Source organism: Eschrichtius robustus, chromosome 3, assembly GCF_028021215.1.
Source record: "Eschrichtius robustus isolate mEscRob2 chromosome 3, mEscRob2.pri, whole genome shotgun sequence".
NCBI classification, from domain to species: Eukaryota; Metazoa; Chordata; class Mammalia; order Artiodactyla; family Eschrichtiidae; genus Eschrichtius; species Eschrichtius robustus.
In genome coordinates, this window is record NC_090826.1 from 28,605,617 (window position 1) to 28,627,644 (window position 22,028).

A 22,028-nucleotide genomic window follows, 5' to 3' on the forward strand; every position below is an offset into this window, starting at 1 on the left:
TCTCAAGATTGCTTTGGCTATTTGGGGTCTTTTGTGTTTCCATACAAATCGTGAAATTTTTTGTTCTAGTTCTGTGAAAAATACCATTGGTAGTTTGATGGGGATTGCATTGAATCTGTAGATTGCTTTGGGTAGTATAGTCATTTTCACACTGTTGATTCTTCTAATCCAAGAACATGGTATATCTCTCCATGTGTTTGTATCATCTTTAATTTCTTTCATCAGTGTGTTATAGTTTTCTGCATACAGGTCTTTTGTCTCCTTAGGTAGGTTTATACCTAGGTATTTTATTCTTTTTGTTGCAATGGTAAATGGGAGTGTTTCCATAATTTCTCTTTCACATTTTTCATCATTAGTGTATAGGAATACCAGAGATTTCTGTGCATTAATTTTGTATCCTGCTACTTTACCAAATTCATTGATTAGCTCTAGTAGTTTTCTGGTAGCATCTTTAGGATTTGAGACTTGTTTTTTTTTCTTTGTTTGAGACTTTTTAAAGCTTGTTAGGGCAGCTCTAGGGTTGGCTTTACTTTAGAATTAGTTTAGCCCTACTTTTATTTCATTTTTAAAAAATATTTATTTATTTATATTTTTGGCTGCACCAGGTCTTAGTTGCAGCACACGTGATCTTTGTTGACGCCTGCGGGGTGTTTAGTTGCAGCTTGCAGGATCGTTTAGTTGTGGCATGCGGGATCTAGTTCCTTGACCAGGGATCGAACCCTGGCCCCCTGCATTGGGAGTGTGGAGTCTTAACCACTGGACCACCAGGGAAGTCCCCCTAGCCCTACTTTTAATGTGTGACTTTTCAGAGGTCTCCATTGATTCTCCCAGTTGTTTGACAAGGTCTCTTTTTCTTTTTTGAAAATAGACTTTAATTTTTAGAGCATGTTTTAAGTTCACAGCAAAACTGAGCAGAATGTACAGAGTTCCCATATGTTCCCTTACATCACACAAGCATAACCTTCCCCATTGTCTCATGTGTGGTTTACTGTTCAGGCAAAGGATTTCTAGTTCTCTTTCAGTGGGTCTTTGTCTTTTCTTTGGTAATCTGTCCTGCAAATACCAGCTCCTTTAGCTTTCTCAGTCTGTTGTCTCCCCAGTTTATTGAGACTGGTGTTCTTTACTTGAGTTTTCCCTCTCTATACTGGAACTCACTACATGTTCCCAGGCAGAAAGCCTAGGACAGTCACCTCATTAGTTCGTTTTCTCAGAGATCAGTCTTGTGTTGATCGTTGTCCATACTTTGAATACATTTGTTTTATATATTTTGTCAAGCTTTTTATTCACAACAGGAGGATTATTCTGCTATCAGTACTGTGCCACAGCTGGAAGTAGTTTTTTATGACAGTGGATTGTAGCTAGTGCCTAATTTACAATTTCTTTGTTCTAAATCATTTAAAAAAATTTTTAATTTTATTTTTTGTTTTATTTTTGTCTGCGTTGGGTCTTCGTTGCTGCGCGCGGGCTTTTCTCTAGTTGCGGCGAGCGGGGGCTACTCTTCGTTGCGGTGCGCGGGCTTCTCATGCGGCAGCTTCTCCTTGTGGAGCATGGGCTCTAGGCATGCGGGCTTCGATAGTTGTGGCACTCGGGTTCAGTAGTTGTGGCTCGCAGTCTCTAGAGCACAAGCTCAGTAGTTGTGGCGCACAGGCTTAGTTATTCCTCGGCATGTAGGATCTTCCCAGACCAGGGCTCAAACCCATGTCCCCTGTCTTGGCAGGGAGATTCTTAACCACTGAACCACCAGGGAAGCCCTGTTCTAAATCATTTTGGATATAACTCACAAATAGTTCTGTAGATAATTGCCCTAAGGACTTTCCTAGGCCTATTTAGCTTCGTATGTTTTTCTGGCATGATGCAGTTATACTGTGTGAACTACACTCAGCAATATTCCTGTAGGTAGGGCTCAGGAGATCTTTTCTGAAAAGGGCCAAATAGTAAACATTTAAGGTCTGTTGGGTGTAGTCAGAAAATATGGTCTCCTGTGTATTCTTCTCTTCCTCCTCTTCCTCCCTCCCCCTCCCCTCTCTTTTGTCTTCTTTCTTCTACTCTCTCAAAAATGTAGTAACTATTTTTAGCTCAGGGGCCATCCCTTGATCAAGGGTTGTAGTTTACCAACCCCTACTATAAAATTTGTCAAGTAGGACTTTTTCTTTCTTTGTTTAAATCTCTGTTGACCATTGTCGCAGGTAATATGTGCCAGTAGAATTGGTGTATCTTGTGTTTAATGAGTTCATGAGAGTAACAGCGTGGAATTGTTATAAGTTTACTAATGCCATTGAAGGGGGAAAAGTGCAAGTTACTATGTTTCTACAGTTTTAAAGCCCTTAAAAATGATTATTTTAATGTTGCGTTTTTTTCCCTGGTTAAAAGGGATAAAAAATTAAGTTCAGGACTGGAACAGATCCTTGTTTATCTGTAAATATATTACAGAAGTTTTAGAATTAGCAGGAATAGCAGGAATGTTGTAGAACTGTGGTTTGGGACGCAGTTGGAACTGTCTCTCCATACCTCTGTGGCGTTGTGCTTCTGCAACTATTAGCATAAATTACTTTCGCTTTTGTTTTGTTAAAATTTCATTGTTTTCTACTTATAGAAGAAATATGTTCTCTGAAATGGTATAAAAACATATAAACATTTTACTCCATTAAAATGTATAATATTCTTTTGTAGTGATATGCTTCACTTTTAATAGACCCTGGACAATTTTTAGGTACATGCTGAATATATCCATTTATAGATGTCTCTGATCTTCTTGATCATTGCTTTCAGGGCACTGTAAATGTCAGTGAGTAAAGTCTTTTGTATTTATTTCAGTTGTCCTCATATTGAAGAAGAAATAATTAATGTGTTTTATTTTATAATGTGTGTTAAATTATATTTTAGCTTTAATAGTGTACAAGTGGACTATTGAAATTAGTAAAACGTAACTGATTTCTGTTAGAGGTGTTTCAAGTGTTCACATTTGTTAATCACCTTTTAGTAAGTTATAAAATCAAGTTGTTCTAAGTATTCCACCGGTTTCAAACTGTTTTTTCCCCACTGTGGGAACAAATAAAAGCAAAATTAGTGAAAGTAAGTTCTGTGAATCTCACTTATGAGTCTCATCTCTCCTCATTGAATGTATAGAATGAACAATGGCATACTTTAATAGTATGCCACAGTAACAACACGTATTTAAATGAAAACAAGAAAAGAGAGCTGTAATCTTTAGTCATGACTCCCTGACAAAACTAATTCATCTTCATTAGTACTTAACATGGGTTGTTTGTGAACTGTCATAAATGGTTCATCTCTGGTGTGGTAGAGCATTCAGTGGGTCATCTTTGTTGGTATAACATTCAAAGGGATGGTTGACCACTTAGGGTTTTGTGGAAGAAATTCAGCCATCTGATAAGAGATTGGACTTGATGAATCTGAAGATCGCTGTTCAGCCTCTGAAGTACAGTGATTTATTACCTGCAGTTTATTTATGGCTGGTTCATAAAAAACTAGAGCCTGTTACTCAAAGTGGTAGGGCATCAGCAGTATTAGCGTCACCTGGGAGTATGTTAGAAGTCAGGTCCTTGGCTGCCACCCTTGACCTACTGAACCAGAATCTTTAGAAGTGGAGCTCAGGAATCCATTTCTACGCTCACCAAGAGATTCTGTTATCCAGTAATCGTTGAGAAGCATTGTTTAGTTCAGTGATCCTCAAGCATTACTGTGCATCAGAAGCAAAATCATCTTAGGGGTGCTTGTTTTTGTTTTAAGACATTTTTAAAAATTGAGATAAAATTGACATATAACATTGTATTAGTTTTAGGTATACAACACAATGATTTGCTATATGTATATATTGCAAAATGATTACCATAATACATTTAGTTAACATCCATTACCACTGTTTTTTTAAAATTTTGAAACACTGTTAGAAATATATTTTACATTGAGACCTGCTTGTGTGTGTGTGTGTGTATGTGTGTGTGTGTACAGGTGTTTTGTAGCATTACTTGTTGTCACTCTGAATTATGTTCTTTGTTTTCCATTCTAGCCTATTTAAAAAAAACAAATCATGGCCCTGGCTCACTAATGGGTTGGTACTTGGAGTTTGAAAGAACACTGGATTGTTGTGTTTCAGTTATTGTCCCATTTTCATGAAAAGTTTTCTGTTGGTTATTGGCCTATTAGTAGCTAAGATTCTTTTTCAGCTTAGGATCATAATTAGGAATTACCATTCTTCTTGTTACTGTAAATTGTGCCTCATTGAGAATGAGGATCTGTCATTAAGGGAAGAAGCTAGAGTGGCTATTGAGGAGCATCTAGTAGTTTCAGACAAAGACAGCTTGATTCAGCTCTTGATGAATTGCATGCTTACCAAGAGTCAGTTGTTCCCAAACCTGTTTATTCGAGTAGTACTTGTCATTGTAATTAAATAATTTTTATTGTACCATTTTGACACTAATGAAATTTCCTCTGAAAAGTAAATTGTGGTTTCTGTGAATAATTTTAATGCTTTAGAAAGACTTAGTAGGTAAAGTCAGTGAAAAGGTGGAGGGGCGAGTGTCTTTATTTTCTCATTCCATTTTAAAAAAATATTATTTATTTATTTAATTTATCTTTGGCTACATGGGGTCTTAGTTGCAGCACATGGGCTCTTCACTGCAGCACGTGGGCTTCTCTCTAGTTGTGGCATGCAGGTTTTCTCTTCTCTAGTTGTGGCATGTGGGATCCAGGGCATGTGGGCTCTGTAGTTGTGGCGTGTGGGTTCCAGACCGCGTGGGCTCTGTAGTTTGTGGCATGCAGGCTATCTCTAGTTGAGGCGCATGAGCACAGTAGTTGTGGCATGAGGGCTTAGTTGCCCCATGGGCACGTGGGATCTTTGTTCCCTGACCAGGAATCAAACCTGTGTCCCCTGCATTGTAAGGCGGATTCTTTACCACTGGGCCACCAGGGAAGTCCCTCATGCCATTTTAAAGAAACCAAAGTTGCAATCATGAAGATTGCATTATGGCTGTGATTTGTTCAAGAAAGAACTCAAATTAGCATACCCATTTCCAAAGTCTTGATTGATCATCATTGATTGGCCAAGGTGCTTTTTTATATATTCCAAGTAAAAACAAATGTTTAAGGCATGTACGTTTCATTTTTAAGATTCCTGACTTTATTGGTCAATGATTGACCAATGTGCTTTTTTATATATTCCAAGTAAAAATAAATGTTTAAGGCACGTACATTGCATTTTTAAGATTCCTGACTTTATTGGACTTTTAACTGGTGACTGCATTCCTGATCTTACAGTTTAAAGAGGCTTTTATTATTTAGGAGATTGTATTTTATTGAAAATAAAAATAAATCATCTCTTAGAAACAAAATGCAGATTTAAGTTTTTATTTAAAATGAACCAAAATTACCTCATTTTTATGCTTATTATTTGTTTTGCATTCTTTGGAGTTAGTGTGGTTTTTTTTTTCTTTTGATCCTTTGTTTCTTTATATAAGAGAGAAAAACAGTGTCAGAGAATTGTTAAAGAACCATAACTTCTGAAGTTAAAATTATAATTCATATTAGTTTAGTTCTGAAAATTATCCTTTGATTAAAACAAAAATGTATGGAAGTAATTGAGTAATATATTGGCAATGAAAGTAACTAACAGCCCTTTCATAATGTTCATCTATGTGGGTTCCTTAGTTGGTGGTTGTACCTTAAAATGAAATGATTCTTGGGTATAGTATATAAATATCAGTATGCCACTAAAGCAAGGACTGAGCAAAAGGAGGACAAGGAGTAAAAGTTGATTTGACATCATGAAGTTTATTTTCATTATCAGACACAAATATTGTACTTAAATTGCTTAAAATAACTTTCATTCTCCTTTTACAAAACCTAACAACCTACCTGCATTTAACCCATGTGCTCCTTTCATTCTTTCACAAAGGAAAATTATGTACTGATCACATGCCCTGTTGCACAAAGATTTTCCCTCTGAACTTACTAGTTATTCCCTCTTTTTTTTAATTAATTTTTTTATTGGAGAATAGCTGATTTACAGTGTTGTGTTAGTTTCTGCTGTACAGCAAAGTGAGTCAATTATACATACACATATATCCACTCTTTTTTAGATTCTATTCCCATAGTTATTCCTTCTTTATTGAATCATTCCCATGAGTATACTGTAAGCTGTAATATTCTCCATCTTTAGAAAAACAATCTCACCAAAAAAAAGAAAAAAACCAAAAATACAAAGTCAGGAAAACTTTTCACTCCAGATTTTAGTCCAGTTTCTGTTCATTTTCTTTAATTTAGAGCAAAACTCCTCTAAAGAGTTGTTTGTACTTAAGTTTCCCCAGTTCTCTCCTCTCAGTCTCTTTATGGGATCACCCCACTCCAGCTTTTGTGTACCCATTTTTTCACTGATATAGCTCTTGTCAAGGAATAAGTTCATTTCAACTTTCCCAATATTAATAATCAATCTTCAGTCTTCATTTTATGTGTTATCTCAACAACATTCATTATGGTTGGCCACTTCTTTCTTATTGAAATATTTTCTTCACTTTGCTTCTATAACATCACCCACCTAATTTTCCTCCTACCTCATTGGCTGTTCCATTTTAGCCTCTTTCTCTGATTCCTTCCTTTCTACAGATTTCTAAAAGTTGAAGTATCTCAGGACTCTCAGCTCTCTTCCATCAGTAGTAAGTACAGTCACTAGGTGATCTTAACTAGTCCCGTGAACTTCATTGATGACTCCCAAATTTATATGTCATTTCTTGGCAAGAGTCTCCTCTTTAACTCTTTAATACGTCCAATTGCCTTCTTGATATCTCCATTTGAAGGTTTAATAAGGTTCTCAAAATTAATGGGTCCAAACCAAACTATTCATTCTACCCCTCTCAGTCTGTTACTCTCTTAGTGTTTACATCTCAAGAAATGGCACCCTGTTGTGCTCTTTTTGACTTCTTTTATATTCAGCTTCTCATATACCAAGAAATGCCTCTACTTTCACATTATACCAAGTCTGACTACTCTTTCTCACATCCACCATTACTATCCTGGTCTTAGCCACCAGTTTTCCCTTGGATTATTGCATTAGCCTCCTATGTGGTGTTCTTCCTTCCCTTCTTCACTCCCTGTAACATTTAACAACCTTAAAGTACTCCTGCAGAAGCTGGGGTGTTCCTTGTAAAACGTAAATCACGGAATTCCTCTTTGGGATCTTTTTTGTGGTTTGCAGATTCCTAATATATCTGTTCTCTGGCTTTTTCTCTTTTGTCATTTTTAAGCACTCTTCCTCACGCTTGTTCACTTCCAGCCCTATATTCCTTGCTTTTCCTCAAACATACCAAGCCTGTTCACAGTGTCTAAACACTAGCAAGGAATCTTCTGTGAGAAATTTGCTTTCAAGTGTTTCATTATCTACTGTGATCCGCAAATATAATTTTAGTGTTGCATTTTTTCTGTAGATGTAGGCTTTGAGAAACAGAAGCTATTTCTTTTATTTGGGCCACAAGAATGAGTACAATTCTGTTCCAGTTAATTATATATATTAATATAACTAACATAATTTAATCTCATAAGATTTTATGCAGCCTACAGATTTATTGTGTGATAACTAGCAAAATTGCAAATTCAAATTAGATGCTTTGTTAGAAATTGCCATCTCTGAAAAAGCTTGAGTACATTCTCAAATAAGGATAAAAAAATTTTTTTCAATAGACAATAGATGCATGTGCTTCAAAACTCAAAATACCGAAGGATATGCTTTGAAGAGTTAGTGTTTCTGTCTTATAGCCACCTGATTCTGGTGTCACAGAAAATCAGTGGAAGGTATTTTAATGTATAAACAATTGTACATACACATAAATTATAAAACATACAGCAGTGGTAGGATAGCATATATATGTATATTCTTCCTCACTCAGATATTTTTACTAATTGACCCTGAGAACTCGTATAAAGTTGCCTCATTCTTTTTAACAGCTATATGATATTCCATTATAGGTATGTACTGTAATTAATTGAGCCTCACTGTTGAACAGATAGGCTGTTTCCAGTCTTTGCTGCTTATACATGTTCTTTTTCATAGATCTTTTGAGAAATATCTGTAGGATAAATTCTTAGAAGTTGAATTGCCGATCAAGAGGTATGTGTATTTAAAGTATCATACATATTGCCTGGTTGCTCTTTTTTACGACTGTACCATTTTATACTTCCTCTAATAGTATTCTACTACAGGGATTGGCAGACTTTTTTTTCTGTTAAGGGCCACATAGTAAATATTAATATTTTAGGCTTTTCAGCTCACATACGGTCTATGCCACACTCTTCTTTGTATACTTTTCTGGCCTCAGGTCATAGTCTGGCAGCTTTGGCCAGTAGCATAGCTGCCAGGCTGTTATCAAAACCTTTTGTCTTTATCAGCCTGCTGTATGAACATGGTATCTAATTGCATTATTAATTTGCATTTAACTTATGAACAAAGTTCAACCTTAGTTTTTCCTTTCCTGTGAAATGTTTGTTCAGATCCTTTGCTTTTACAAATGTATTTTGTTGTTGGTATCTTTATTGAACTATGAGTCTTAATCTTTATCCATTAGGGAAATGACCTTTCATGATATAAAGTGCAGTAAAATGTTTTCAACAACTTTGTCTTTAATCTTTTGGTTTGGATTATGTTTTCTTTAGGAATTTTTTATAGTCACATTTGGTCTTTTATTCTTTTATTCAGTAAATCGATCTTTTATTCTAGGTTTTGTGTCATTCTTAGAGAGGTTTTTCCCCTAAAAATAATTCTTCCATGGTTTTTGTAATACTAGTGTTTTATTTTCTATGTCTAAACCTTAAATACATCTGGAAGTTATTCTGGTATGAGTTAGGGATCCAGTTTTTTCAGGTGGTTACCTTTTTTCCCAGTACCATATCCCGAATTAAAACATAGAGATTTTGGAAGTTGCTTGCAATATTACTTTTTAGTTGACTTCTTATATACTATAGAACTTAGATTAAACTGTTGATCACACGAAATGCGTATTTCATTCATGAAACAGTTACTGAGCATATGCTGTGTGGTCAGGTAGTAAGGATAAACTGTTGTAAAGAGGAGGTTCTAACCCTGACCTTTAGTTGCTTACAGTCTGGCAAATTTATTACACTATATGTATGTGTGTGTTTTAGCACCCTGCTTCTTTATTTATATTTTCTCCCTAACCTATTATTATGAAAATTTTCAAGTAGAACAATTGGAAGAACAGTATAGTGAATATCTATAGTTTTGTGCATGGTCTCTCATCCCTCCCTGCTTTTCTCTCTGTAATATATATACTATGTGAAAGTAAGTTGTAGAAATTCGTAAGATTTTAGCATCTTTGTTTGAATTAATTACTTAGTTAAGTGAAAATGGTGATTTTCTAATTTTATTATTTCCTCCATTTGTCTGTTTTTCTGGTTCGCTGAGGAGAGGGAATCATAGCTATCTTTTTCATCTAGCATAGTACTTATCACAGAGTGATTTCCTAATAAATATGTGCTGAATGAATGAGTGAGTACTTTAGGCTGTGGGATGTTATTGAAAGATTTCAAGTGAAGGTATAATGTAGAATGATTAATGGTGTAGAAAGATAATTCTGATGTCTTTATGGAGGAGGGCAACTTGAAGAAAGCTTTCATTTGGACCCTGTATCAGTTGGGACTTGATTATAAGTAATCCAACTCAAATCAAATCAGCTTGAACAAAAAGAGGAATTTATCCTGGATCATGGAACCCAGGGAATAATTTGAAGATCCAGCCACACAAAGGGTTCATCTGGGCTTCAGGAACAAATAAAAGCAAGGCTGTCGTTGCCACTAATATTTTTAGTCTTTGCTTCACTCTGTGTTTTTACCAGTTCTAGTTTGTCTGCTCATGGACCAGTTAAATATGGTTTCAGGGCAGGATTTGTAAGAATATGGTTGCCTCCTAGATATCATGTGGATTGAGTTAGTACACTGTCAACAGGAAGAGATGTGGAGTGTTGGAATGGTACCAAGTGGAGGAGATGGATTTGAGAGAGAGTTTAATTAATACAGTTTGCAGAATTTGTCCAAGGGGAAGGAGAATTGGAGTGATTCTCTTTTTTATCTTGATCAAATTGCTGACTTGGTGATGCTGTTAATTAAATGACGGGAAAACAAGAAAGTATGCTTGGAACGGGAACATGATGAATTTGGTTTTAGAGGTGCTAAGTTAAAGGTCCCTAGGGGACCTGTAGAAGCTAATTGAATATATAGATATCTGAAGTTGGGAAGAAAGGTCTAAGCTAAAACGCTTAGGAAGTCAACAGCAAAAGTCAAGGCTATAGTGGTGAATAAAATAGTCTGAGTGTATAAAATGAGATGAGAATTGGAATATTGAGCACATAAAGCAGAGGAAGAGACGTATAAAATAAATTAATAGGACAATTATAAAATTAGGGAACAATACAAAAAAACCAAAGGTATTTTATCTAGGAGGGATATGCCACATAAGGACTGAAAAAATAATTGGACTTGACCATGAGGAAATCGTTGATGATCTTAATGAGAGAAGTTCCGATGCGAAGTTGGGAACCAGATTGCATTAAGTTCAAAGGATTAATGATTGGGAGATGAAGTAGAAACAAACCAATGTAAACTTTTTCCCTAGGAGTTTGTGAAAGAAAGGTGAATTAGGTCAGGAAAAAGAAATACAGGGCTGGGGTTTTTTTGTTTGTTTTATTTTGGAATGGAAGAGACTTTAGCATGTAGTTTTGAACAGTAAACAGTTTTTAATATATATTCTGGCTTGGATAAATTTTATTTTTATGTTTAAATATTTACCATTATAAACATTAACTGCTGTAAGTGTTTACTAGAGTTAGTGCAGAGAAATTAGGACTCTGAGGTCAGAGATCTGGGTTCTAATCTCAGCTCCCTAGAGTGGTCTCTATGATAACTATAATTATCACTTTTATATTCCCTTCTATGTGTCAGTCACTGTGTTATTAGGCCCTTTTTACATACTGTCATTAAACCTCACCACAAATTAATCTCCAAGGTGAGTATTACACTGTTTTACAGATAAAGAAGCCTGAGAGTTTACTTCTCAGGATCACATAGATTTTCAGTTAATCATGCTATGATTCCAACACAGATATGTCTAATTCTGAAGTTGGTGCTCTTTTTTTCTATATCGCATTGACTTTCTTTCTAACCTGAAATAGTTTCTCAAGTTTTACGTCCCTATTTCCTTATCTGTCAGATAGGGATATTTTATCTGTCACACCTATATCAAAGTGCTAATTGAATACCACAGTATTATTATCTATATTTTGTTTGAAAAGGAAAAATATATATTTGGTTAAATGCCAGACAGACCTTATAAATATGGTCATCTTTAGCACTATCATTTGTCTAAACAGTATTTTACTTTTTAAGGTGGTGGTATCATGGATACAGAAATGTCTGAAGATATAGACCACAACTTAACTCCTACCCTTGACAGCATGTCTTATGGAATGCCGAATCAAACAGGATCTGAAAATTCATTGCTGGATGAAGATGATTATTTTTTGAACTCTGGGGATCTTGCAGGAATTCCAGTCGTTGGTAGTGACAATGAGGATGAACAGGATTTTAGTTCAAAGGACAATGTTGTTTCTTCAATTCATACTGATGATAGCTTGGAAGTAGAGAGAAGAGTCACACAGCATGAATCAGACAATGAAAATGAAATACAGATTCAAAATAAATTAAAAAAAGACTTTCCTAAACAATTTGATCAGGTTTCTGTCTTTAAATCAATACGGAAAGATTTTAGTCTAGTAAGAGAAAACAGCAAAGAGACTTTTTCTGGAAAGGAGAAAAATAGTGACCTAACTTATCTTGAACGTGAAAAACGGTTGGATAAACCCCATAAAGAGTTGGATTCAAGGTTGAAAAGCAGTTTTTTTGATAAAGCAGGTAATAATTGTTGGAATAGAGCCATAAAACACAATAAATAACAACGTACTGATAATAATACAGCTTTTATTACTTCTGATGCTAAGCAAAGTATGAACAGTTAAATTCATTGTAAGCTTGTCATTTTTCTTTTATCCTTGTTCTTTGCAGAGTGACTGAATTTCTCCCAGTAACTATTGGTAATGGTATAAATGGTTGAAAAGTAGCTCTAAACCTCATTTCTCCCTCCCCTGGTTGCAATATTTTGATGAGAAGGCAAGATACTCGAATCACCTGTTCATTTTCTTTGGTTGAACATTGGAACCTGAAGTTGGATTTAACTTCTTTGTGCTGTAAGCACTAATTCAAACTGCTGTCCCACCAATTAGTCCAAACCAGGGAGGGTTTTTCTTTTTGATAACGTTTCTATTTTATGTTTTAGAAGTTTCTTGAGACTCCTCTTGAGCCTCTTTGCCCAGTGTACCCTGTACTTAGCTTCAGTTCCATTATTGAATATATACATTTTCTTATTTCTGTGCCTCTCTTTCCTCCTGCTATTCCATTTGCCTGAATGTCGTTTTCTCTCTTTGTATATATGCCTGTAAAAGTGCTTCTTATCCAGCAACACCTGACTCATAAACCTCTTCTACCCTATGGTCATCCCTAACCTCTCTACATCAAGAATGTTTGTTTCCTTATCTATATTTCCATAGCATTTTGTTTATGCCTCATTATTTATAGTACTTATCACATGGTATTATAGCTCTATTTGTTTTGCCTTACATGCTAGTGTAGGAGTTTATTGAGGGCCAGATTGTATCTTATTCATCTTTGTGTTCTTGAGGCCTAACCTGGTGTAGTGAAAATAGTAATATTTCAATAAATGTTCAATAGGTGTGAAAGAAAGCTTGGTAGAATATACCAATCCTTATATTTCTTTTGACAGTGCTAGGAAAACTGTGATTGAAAGAACAAATCAGTATTGTTAAAAATAACAACTAATTTAAGTATCCATTATGTACAAGACTGTACAAGGGTATACTGTATTTTTCAGTATATATTATTCAATATGTTTTTTCAGTATCCCTATGAGGGATAAATTATAAGGGTACTTGTCTTCAAGGAACATAGTGTCTAATAGCAGAAGGGACAAGGCAAGTCAAGTAGCAGAAGTGTCAACGACCAGTTGAATAGCATACAACTTAATTTATAATTAAAGGCAGTACTAGAAGAGTTTGTTATAAGACAGTATAATAAAATTTCTTTCAAATAACTGAAACTGTTTTAGGTATTCTTAGGAGAGAGATGATTTTTAACTCAGTGGACAAGGGCAGGTTTTATAGAGGAGAGGTGAATTTTGAACTGAGCTGAGTCTGGAAGACTGTATGAAGATTAGGATAGAGGGGACTTGGAATGATATAAGCAGAAATGGGGAAGAACAAACATAAGTAATTTTCAGAACATAGTGAATAAAGTAACCAGTTTATTTAGGTTTGAACAAGGAAATAGCATGAGGCAAGGCTAAAAGTTAGATGGGGCCAGATTGTTTGTTTTGAGTGAAACTACCTTTTGGGTATTTTTTGGTACCCATTTCACTCTAATGGGCGTCTTCGTTGGAAAAGAGAGGTGATTATCAAATGATAGCTTTTTAGGTCACTCTTTGTAAGATTTGTTATTCATATACATGTGTTTGTTTTGTTTTGTTTTGTTTTTCTTTCAATAGCTAATCAAGTTGAAGAAACATTACATACCCATTTACCACAAACCCCAGAAACAAACTTTAGGGTAAGTTTTCAGTGTGTATGTAGATTGCTGTAACTGTGGCAAGTGTCAAAGTTTTCTTTATGTGATTTTCTAAACTGTAACTATATGTGTTAGGTAGAGCACTGATTTTATTTTTTTAAATTTCCTTTATTATTTTCGTAAGGACATCTTTGGAGATGTTCTCAGAAGCCTCTGCTCTTAGATTCTTTATTTGTATTTGATATTTAGACATATATCACATTTACTGGTAAGCATAGGGACTCTAATGAATGTCCGTAGAGTTCTTCATTTCCAGTGAGCTTTTCTTTGGGTGTTAAACCTGAAGAGGAATAATTTTAAAATCTGAATATTTATTAATCCTTTATATTGTGTTTTAGGATTCCAGCTATCCATTTGCCAATAAAGAATCCATTGGTTCGGAACTGGGGAATTCCTTTGCATCAAATATTAGAATTAAAGAAGAACCTTTGGATGATGAGTATGACAAAGCAATGGCACCACAGCAGGGACTACTAGACAAAATTAAAGATGAACCTGACAATGCTCAAGTAAACATTTCACCTTTTTTTCCCCCTTCTTTTTGTTCCACACATGAATTATTCATTCAAGAAAGGAAGTTCTTGATTAAGAAGTGAAGTGTGTTTTGTTGATGGGGTGAGAGGAGACTCTTAATGAAGGTTGAGGCAATTGAATTATCTTATAAGAATAATACTAAGGAATCAACCAGAGTTATAGGAAACTTTGTCCAAGTAGTAGTTAAGGCTTTTAATCCACATCGTTCCTTAATACCACTGTTCTGTGATTTTTACAGTTTCAGTGCAGGATTAGGGAAAGTGAGTCTTCAAGGATTTGAGATTGATACAGCAGACATGGCTAAAAGTTTATGGTGTGATTGAGTTTATATAAGGTAGTAAGCCTTTTGCAGTTGCTGCTAATGAAGTATAGGCTATGTATGGATTTAAGTGTTATTCAGGAGGGATTAATGGGATTAATTAATCTTTGGAAAAATTAATTGATTGAAGAGCCAGTTCATTAGATCAGTGGGTAGAAGATAAAGGAGGTTTTGATGCTTTGATGGGTGATATAGGATTCCAGTTTTGAGATCTGTGAGTAATAAGGGTAAGGATAGAGCTCTGTTATTTCAAGGTTGCTCTGGAAGTAAAAGTCATAAAGATTCTGTAAGTGTGAATGCTGAAGTCAGTGAAGTTATCCATGCAATTAATGACATTGCAGTGGTTGGAACAGAATAAAGATGCTATAATCATTTTGGAACATAGGAAAAGGACCAAGGGATGAATATGCAATAGCAGCAATTGTTTGAGGGTGTTCTGTGTTTTATACAGCTGGTATGAGTGCAGAGGCTGAGAAGTAAAGATAGCATCAATTAGCTATTTTTTTGAAATGACATTTGATGTGGAGAAAGCTTACCTCTCCATATCTTTCTTTTATCTTAGGGGGGTTGAGAATGTGAGACTTCTGTGGAAGAAGTTTTTTTCACTCAGATGTCTCTTAGCAGGGTTTCTCGGCACTATTGACATTTGGGGCCAGATAATTCTTTGTTGTGAGGGTCTGTCTTGTGCATTGTAGGATGTTTAGAAGCATCCTTGACCTCTACCTACTAGATGCCAGTAGTACCATGTCTCCAGACATTGCCAAATGTCCCCTGGGGGGCAAAATCCTCTGCTATTGAGAACCACTCTTTTAGAGTAAGGAAATGGAAGAATAGGTGATTTATAGATGTAGGTGATTTATGCGAGTCAGATTGATGCTTCAATTAAGTGAGAATGCCATGGTGCCCAGTGGAGGGTAGCTGTATAGGGTAGTGATGATACAGCTGTAGAGTTGGATGGGTGTGAGTGTGGTATCTACAAAGATGGTAGAGAAGGAATATGAAAATACCTGAATAATGAAAGCATGTTAATAAAAGCAGGCAAAATGGAGGTCGTGGATAGCTGAATTAGAGATAAGGAAGTGTCCTGGCACCTAGGGGAGGTTCATATGGCAGTGTATGCTTCAGAAGACTACTGCCATGTCTATACAGGGCAGATCTCCTGTCTTTTAAGTGCCCCAATCTGGACATGGGAAATCCATAAGAAATCATAATGCTGGCAGGGTACCAAAGACATCACTTTCTCCCTGTACATGACCCAGTGACACTTTCCTTGAGCTGAAAAGGCAGTTATAGCAAAGACCAAATACATTGTAGGAAGAGGGCATCAGGGAAGGTTATTTGTATTGGGTTGGCCAGAAGGTTCATTCAGGTTTTTCTGTAACGTCTTATGGAAAAACCTGAATGAACCTTTTGGCCAATCCAATATTACTGTTTTGAAAACAATCAGAGATTCCAGTGACTGGAGAATACCAACAGGGTGGAAGTGTCAGGACACAGAAACACCTACATTTTTATCGCTATTCAAAGTGTAATAATGTGTTATAAAATGCTGTATATGAAGTTTCATCATGATTTTGGGGAAGAACTTCCCTAAGGGCTCACCACCTGATTGACGGGACTCTTAAAAACCAAGCAGGAATCTGTGTAAGTCCTAGGCATAAGGTCCAGAAGCATTCTTTGCGCTGACCCCACAATAAGGCAGTTCCAGCATGTGAGTGAGTAAAGCTAGGTGTTCTCTGAGAAGTCCTTTCTGTTATCAGCTGCACCAATCCTGTGGGATCATACCTTTGATAACTCTTCTAGAAATACCTGACCTCATGTTAAACTATGGTTACCTGGTTCTTTCTTTTTTTTCCATCCCTTCCTTACCTTCTCTCTCCCCCTCCTCTCCCTTTCCCTCCTACTTCCTCTCCCCCCCTCCTATTTCCTCTCCCCTTCTCCCACCTCCTTCTTCATTGTCCTGTTCTTTTAGGTATTTCTCCTCAGTGACCATTGGAAATCTATATTCCTTGTTCAACACTGCCTAATGCTTTATCATTCTTATTCATTTCCCATAGACTGGAAAAAGGAGTTCCAACAAATTATTCTCTTAGACTCTGAAACAGTACTATTAACCTAATGCTCATAAAATACTGATAGATTTAACAGCTGTGGTCAGTCTTGACTTTTGACCATCAGTTACTTGTAATAACTTTTCTCTTGGTGTAATAAGATCATAGCTTTAGCTTCTGGCACCTTGTCAAAACCTCCCTTGGCTTTTCTCTTTGCTTAACTTGTAGCTCTGCTTTCAACTCACTTCCTTATTCTCCTTTTTACACAGTTCATTTTGGTCTTAATTTTTTTACTTTCCCGTATAAATCACTAAGATACTGAAATGTATGTTTATATATGTATTTACTTCTTCCCAATTGGTCTTGATTATTTCTTCAGTTATAATTTTCTGGGTTTGCCAGTTGTCATCCTCCTGCCTCTGTTATTGGCGTAGCATCATTTGTCCTCCTGGTTACATTTCTTCATTCAAATCCTATTGCATGTTACTATAATATATTCTGTATATAATACTTACCGATACTTTTATGTGTACTATGTTGTTTCATCCTCCAGTATAAGAAGGCCAGAGTAGATGATATTAACTCTATTTTTAGGTGAGGGAACTGAGATTCATAGAAGTTAATAAGTTAGCTACTCAAGGCCATATGGCCAGGAAGGAGCCAATCAGGGGCCTTCATCAAGGCCTTATTATTATAGTCTACCAAACTTTTCTATAAATAAAAGTTGTTTAAAAAAATGACTAGAGAAGTTTTTAAAATAAAAACTTTAAAGAGCCAGAGACGTCATTTTTTCTATTCCCCTTTTCTGTAGTTTCTGAAAGCTGGAAATTCAGTAAATATTACATTAAAATCATGATTTTTTTTCTTTTCTTTTTGCTCATAATAAAAGGAGAGCTAATCTCTAATCTCTCATTGAAGTAAATGGATTAGAATGGGAAAGCAAATCAATTAATTGTCACAATAGTGAGTCATATAGTCTTGGAAAATAGAATGCAGTAATTAAATGTTGGGGCTTGTTTTTTTAGCCATGTGAAGTTAACTTGGTTATAGAAACTGGGTTCTTCATTTCTAAAATACTGTCTTGGGATACTGATGCATACATTATGGTAAATAAAGGGAAGGTAAAGATATTGGTAAAGGATTTTTTGGTTTTGTTTTGACACCTGTTTTTCTGTTTCTGAAAGCTTTTGGGTCATCAGATTTTCACTTCTCAAGTTATTAGTCATTGATTTTTTATTAAATATTTGTAAAATTAATCATTGTTGGGAGGATACTAACAAACATGATTATGCCTTGAAGGCATTGTGGGGTGTACAAGCAGAGTACTTAAGATATATACTTACTTTACTATATTATATAAGTAATATGTACTTGAGGCTTAAGGAATGTATCAGAAGTTTGAAATAACTGTCACAGACAGTGAGAAAGAGAGCTGACTAGAGACCATGAAAGTATGCCCATGAATACTGATTTTTTTTCTGGAGTTTTCTGAGATTTAAAAAATTTTATACTTGTAATATGCTTTAATATACTATATAATGTAGGAATGTTATGATGAATCAGTATTAGAAAATTTCTTAATATATGTAACTTCATCAACAGGTCAAATAAGACTAGATATATAGATAGATAGACAGATGCCAAAAGACATTTCATGTAATTCACTATGCATTTCTTATAATAGATACTCTCTTGATCAGGTAAGGAAATATCTACTTCTGATCAATAACAGTCATTGAATTTAAAAGTAAAATGATGGAAACCTTCTGTTAATAATAACTAAATGAACACAAATTACTGATGTCAGCATTATTATTTAACTCTTGTTGGATTTTCGACCCAATACATGTTAAAGAAATTAGAAGAAATAATGGAAAAGGGGAGACAAAATTATCATCATTTACTGGTAAGGATCTTTATTAGAAAATTAATAGAATTCATGAAAGTTTAGTGGCGTAGCTAGTTTAATTTTAGTTATATAAAACAGAGCAATATTTCTATAAATCAGTTGTTTCCCAGTTAGACAATATGATGAAAAGATACACTGTTTCCTACAGCAAAGCAACTAAAAAGTGCTTGTATCAGATAAAACAACTTGAATGAATGCAGAGACTTTTTTTTAATATATTAGTTATTCCTAAATTAAGATACAGTTTTGATACAATTATGAAAATATCAATGGTTTCTTATGTTTTGAAGAAAAATAAATAGGCATGCACACACACATTATGTTACATGTATGTTCTAAAAATTAGAGATGTGGTGAACTATTAAATGATTAAACATCTCACAATTATTTTCATTAGGATAGTGTGATATCATAAGAGTAGTCAGCCTGATAGTGATGCAGAATAGATTGCCATAAAAAAGATATTTTTAGAGGAAGTTGATATGTTAATGGTAAGTGGAAGGAATTCATCAGCTATTCAAAGAAAGGAAAAAAATGCTCATTATATATCAAAATAAATATCAATAAATCACAGATGGATTAAAGCAGGAGTTGGCAAATTATCTTTCAGCAGTGGGCCAAATCCAGCCTGCCCTCTTTGTTTCTGTTTTGTTTTTCTGCATACTGTTTTTATAGTTTTATTGGATCATTGCCACATTCATTCATTTACATATTATCTATGGGTACTTTTGCTCTACCAGGGCAGAGTTGAGTAGTTGTGATAGCATGGCCTGAAAAGTCAAAAATATTTAGTATCTGGCCCTTTGCAGATAAAGTTTGCTGACCTCTGGATTAAAGGACTGTATTATAAACAATGAAAACTTTCTTAGCATTTTATTGTGGAAGTAGAACTTTGTAAGAAATAGAAGGAATCGCAAAGGTAAAAACCGTCAATTTTTTGGCATAAAAATGGAAACTTAAGTATGTAAAATTTATCTCATAGTACATATTGAGGAAATGTTGATAACAGATGCTATCGGAGGTTAATCTTGTTACCTTATAATGCTTTTTTTATAAATGGATATTAAAAAAATTGGAAATTAAAACAAGAATGGGAAGAGACTTTTAAGTGGCTTTTATCACAAATTGCTAGAATAAATAAAATTAAGGTTTTAAAAAACAATCTGTCATTGTGCATCAAGAACCTTTACTATGTACTTATTTACCTAGTAATTCCACTTTAAGATTCTTTCCTTAGGAGATAATCCTAAATATGAGTGTATGAGTATTCACAGAGATGTTCATCATGGCATTACCGATTAAAGCAAATGTGTGGAAACAAGTGAACCAACACTGGGTTGTGGTTATGTAATTTCAATGCCATAAAGGGCCATCAAATTGGAGACTGAGGCCAAGGGAAAAATTAGTAATACTGATCCTGTCTTATTTAAAGTTTTGGTATTTTGTTTATCATGGATTATGGCATTTTAAAAATATTACTGAGATTTTTGGTGCCTTAATTTGTGCCTGAGGCAAGTGCCTCACCTCACCCCAGTCTCATCCTTATGTAATCTGATATGTCTATTAAATAATATATATCAGTATTTCTCGAATTCCAGTAATGTACAGACACCTCTTATCACAAAAAAAGGGGGTATGTTGGAGTTGCCTGAGAGTTCCAAGAATAAGACGTCTTTCGGGGTTTTGCAAGTTTCAGTGTGATAAACAGTGAATTAAAATAAAAAGTTAAGTCTACCACTTAGGGGTTTCACAATGCAATAATATAATTGTAAAAGCTAACAACAGCACTAAAAACTTGTTGTATAACTCAGTTATTTGTGGTTATTCATGACTAAAAATATACTTAACATTCACTAAAAAAATTATTGAAATAAAAACTCAGACTTTTAAAATATTTTTTTAGAATTCTCAGACTGCCTTTAGTACCTTTACAGACCTCAGGGATTCTTGGACTCCAACCTTAGAAACACTGATATTTAGCCACTAGAAGTTATTTTGGAGTAATATGTGATAATATGCAAATGTTTAGTTGATTAACGTGACCAAAAAATCATTTTATAAGAATGCTATATTCAGTATAACTACAACTGTGTGAAGAAACACATACGGCAGGGGAAAAGACTGGAAAGAAATATAACAAAAGAGTAACAGTGGTTGTTTTGGGGTAATGGAAATATGATTAGAATTTTTTTCTCATTTCTACTTGTCTAAATTTTGTATAGTAAGTGTGTATTACTTTTATAATAGATAAACAGCAACTTAAAATACTGTAATAATATTAAGAATTAAAAAAATAATTTGTGAATATCTGGTAGTGCTATAGGCTAGATAGCTACTGTCATTTTTTACCTCAACTCTCAGCATGTATAAACATGTTATACCCTTATTGTAATTATAGTTTGCTTGCTATTATTTCTTATTAATGTTAATGTAGTAAACATTTTCCACCCCTATATAGCCATAGTAAAATGTCTTGAATATCTGGATTTCTTTAGATACATTGTATTTATTTTTTCTTTACATATTTATTTATTTTTCTTTTTAAAAGGAGTATAGTCATGGCCAACAGCAAAAAACTCAAGAAGGGGAACTGAAAATTAGTGCTGTGTTTTCAGTCAGTGGCAGTCCTCTTGGTAAGAAGCAGAACTGAATGAATGAATCATGTTTATTTATTCTGACCAGTATGAGTGAGAGGAAGTATCTACTTATATTAGTAAACTAGGCAGTTTAGAATGGCTTTAATTGTGTATTGCATAATTAGTGTTGGGTTTCAAGACTAGCTCTAGAAGAGAAAGAAAGGATGCCTACTTAAAATTCATGGTAAAAAGTAAAACATTTTTTTTTTTTCAATTTTTTTTTTTAAAGCTCCACAGTTGACTACTGGCTTTCAGCCTTCACTGGCATCATCTGGCATGAATAAAATGCTTCCTTCAGTTCCAGCCACAGCTGTTCGAGTTTCCTGTTCTGGTTGTAAAAAAATCCTCCAGAAGGGGCAAACTGCTTATCAGAGAAAAGGGTCTACTCAACTATTCTGCTCTACACTGTGCCTCACTGGATATACAGTTCCACCTGCCCGCCCACCGCCTCCTCCCACTAAGAAAACTTGTTCAAGTTGCTCAAAGTATAGCAGAATTCTAAATTATTGTCTTTGCTTTCTTTCTTTCAAGATACTTTGTTCTTATCTGTATATTGTTTAATTTTCTACCTTTCTATGTTTTTTGAGAAATATCACATTGTTTACTACGAACATGTTGTTGCTGCTTTTAGTCTTTCTGGATGCTAAGTGCTCAGTTTTCTTTTAACTTTAAGTAATGTGCCTTTTATATAATAAGAGGTGCTTTTGAAATGTACTTTACCATCCTTGTTAATTGAGATGCTTTATAAAACAAAAACTACACCATTTAGGGGTATTACATGACCACAATATTTTATCTTGTAACTGTAGGCAATAGATGCTTAAATGCAACAAATATTTAATGTTTATGTAATGTTTTCTATTAGG

General features: G+C 34.7%; 1 protein-coding gene across 4 annotated transcripts in view; it reads left to right on the forward strand.

Annotated features, from left to right (window-relative positions):
* ZMYM4 (zinc finger MYM-type containing 4) overlaps positions 1 to 22,028 on the forward strand; it is a 175,596-nt gene that overhangs the window by 99,952 nt on the left and 53,616 nt on the right. For 3 of the 4 annotated variants that reach the window (XM_068539487.1, XM_068539484.1, XM_068539485.1), the window contains 5 exons: positions 11,407 to 11,931; positions 13,634 to 13,695; positions 14,052 to 14,222; positions 21,075 to 21,159; positions 21,392 to 21,647. In XM_068539487.1, coding sequence (XP_068395588.1) covers positions 11,418 to 11,931; positions 13,634 to 13,695; positions 14,052 to 14,222; positions 21,075 to 21,159; positions 21,392 to 21,647 — 1,088 coding nt within the window. In that variant the 5' untranslated portion in view covers positions 11,407 to 11,417. Of the gene's footprint in view, positions 1 to 8,100; positions 8,120 to 11,406; positions 11,932 to 13,633; positions 13,696 to 14,051; positions 14,223 to 21,074; positions 21,160 to 21,391; positions 21,648 to 22,028 lie in introns of those variants that run through there. The other variant, XM_068539486.1, reaches the window with a different exon arrangement.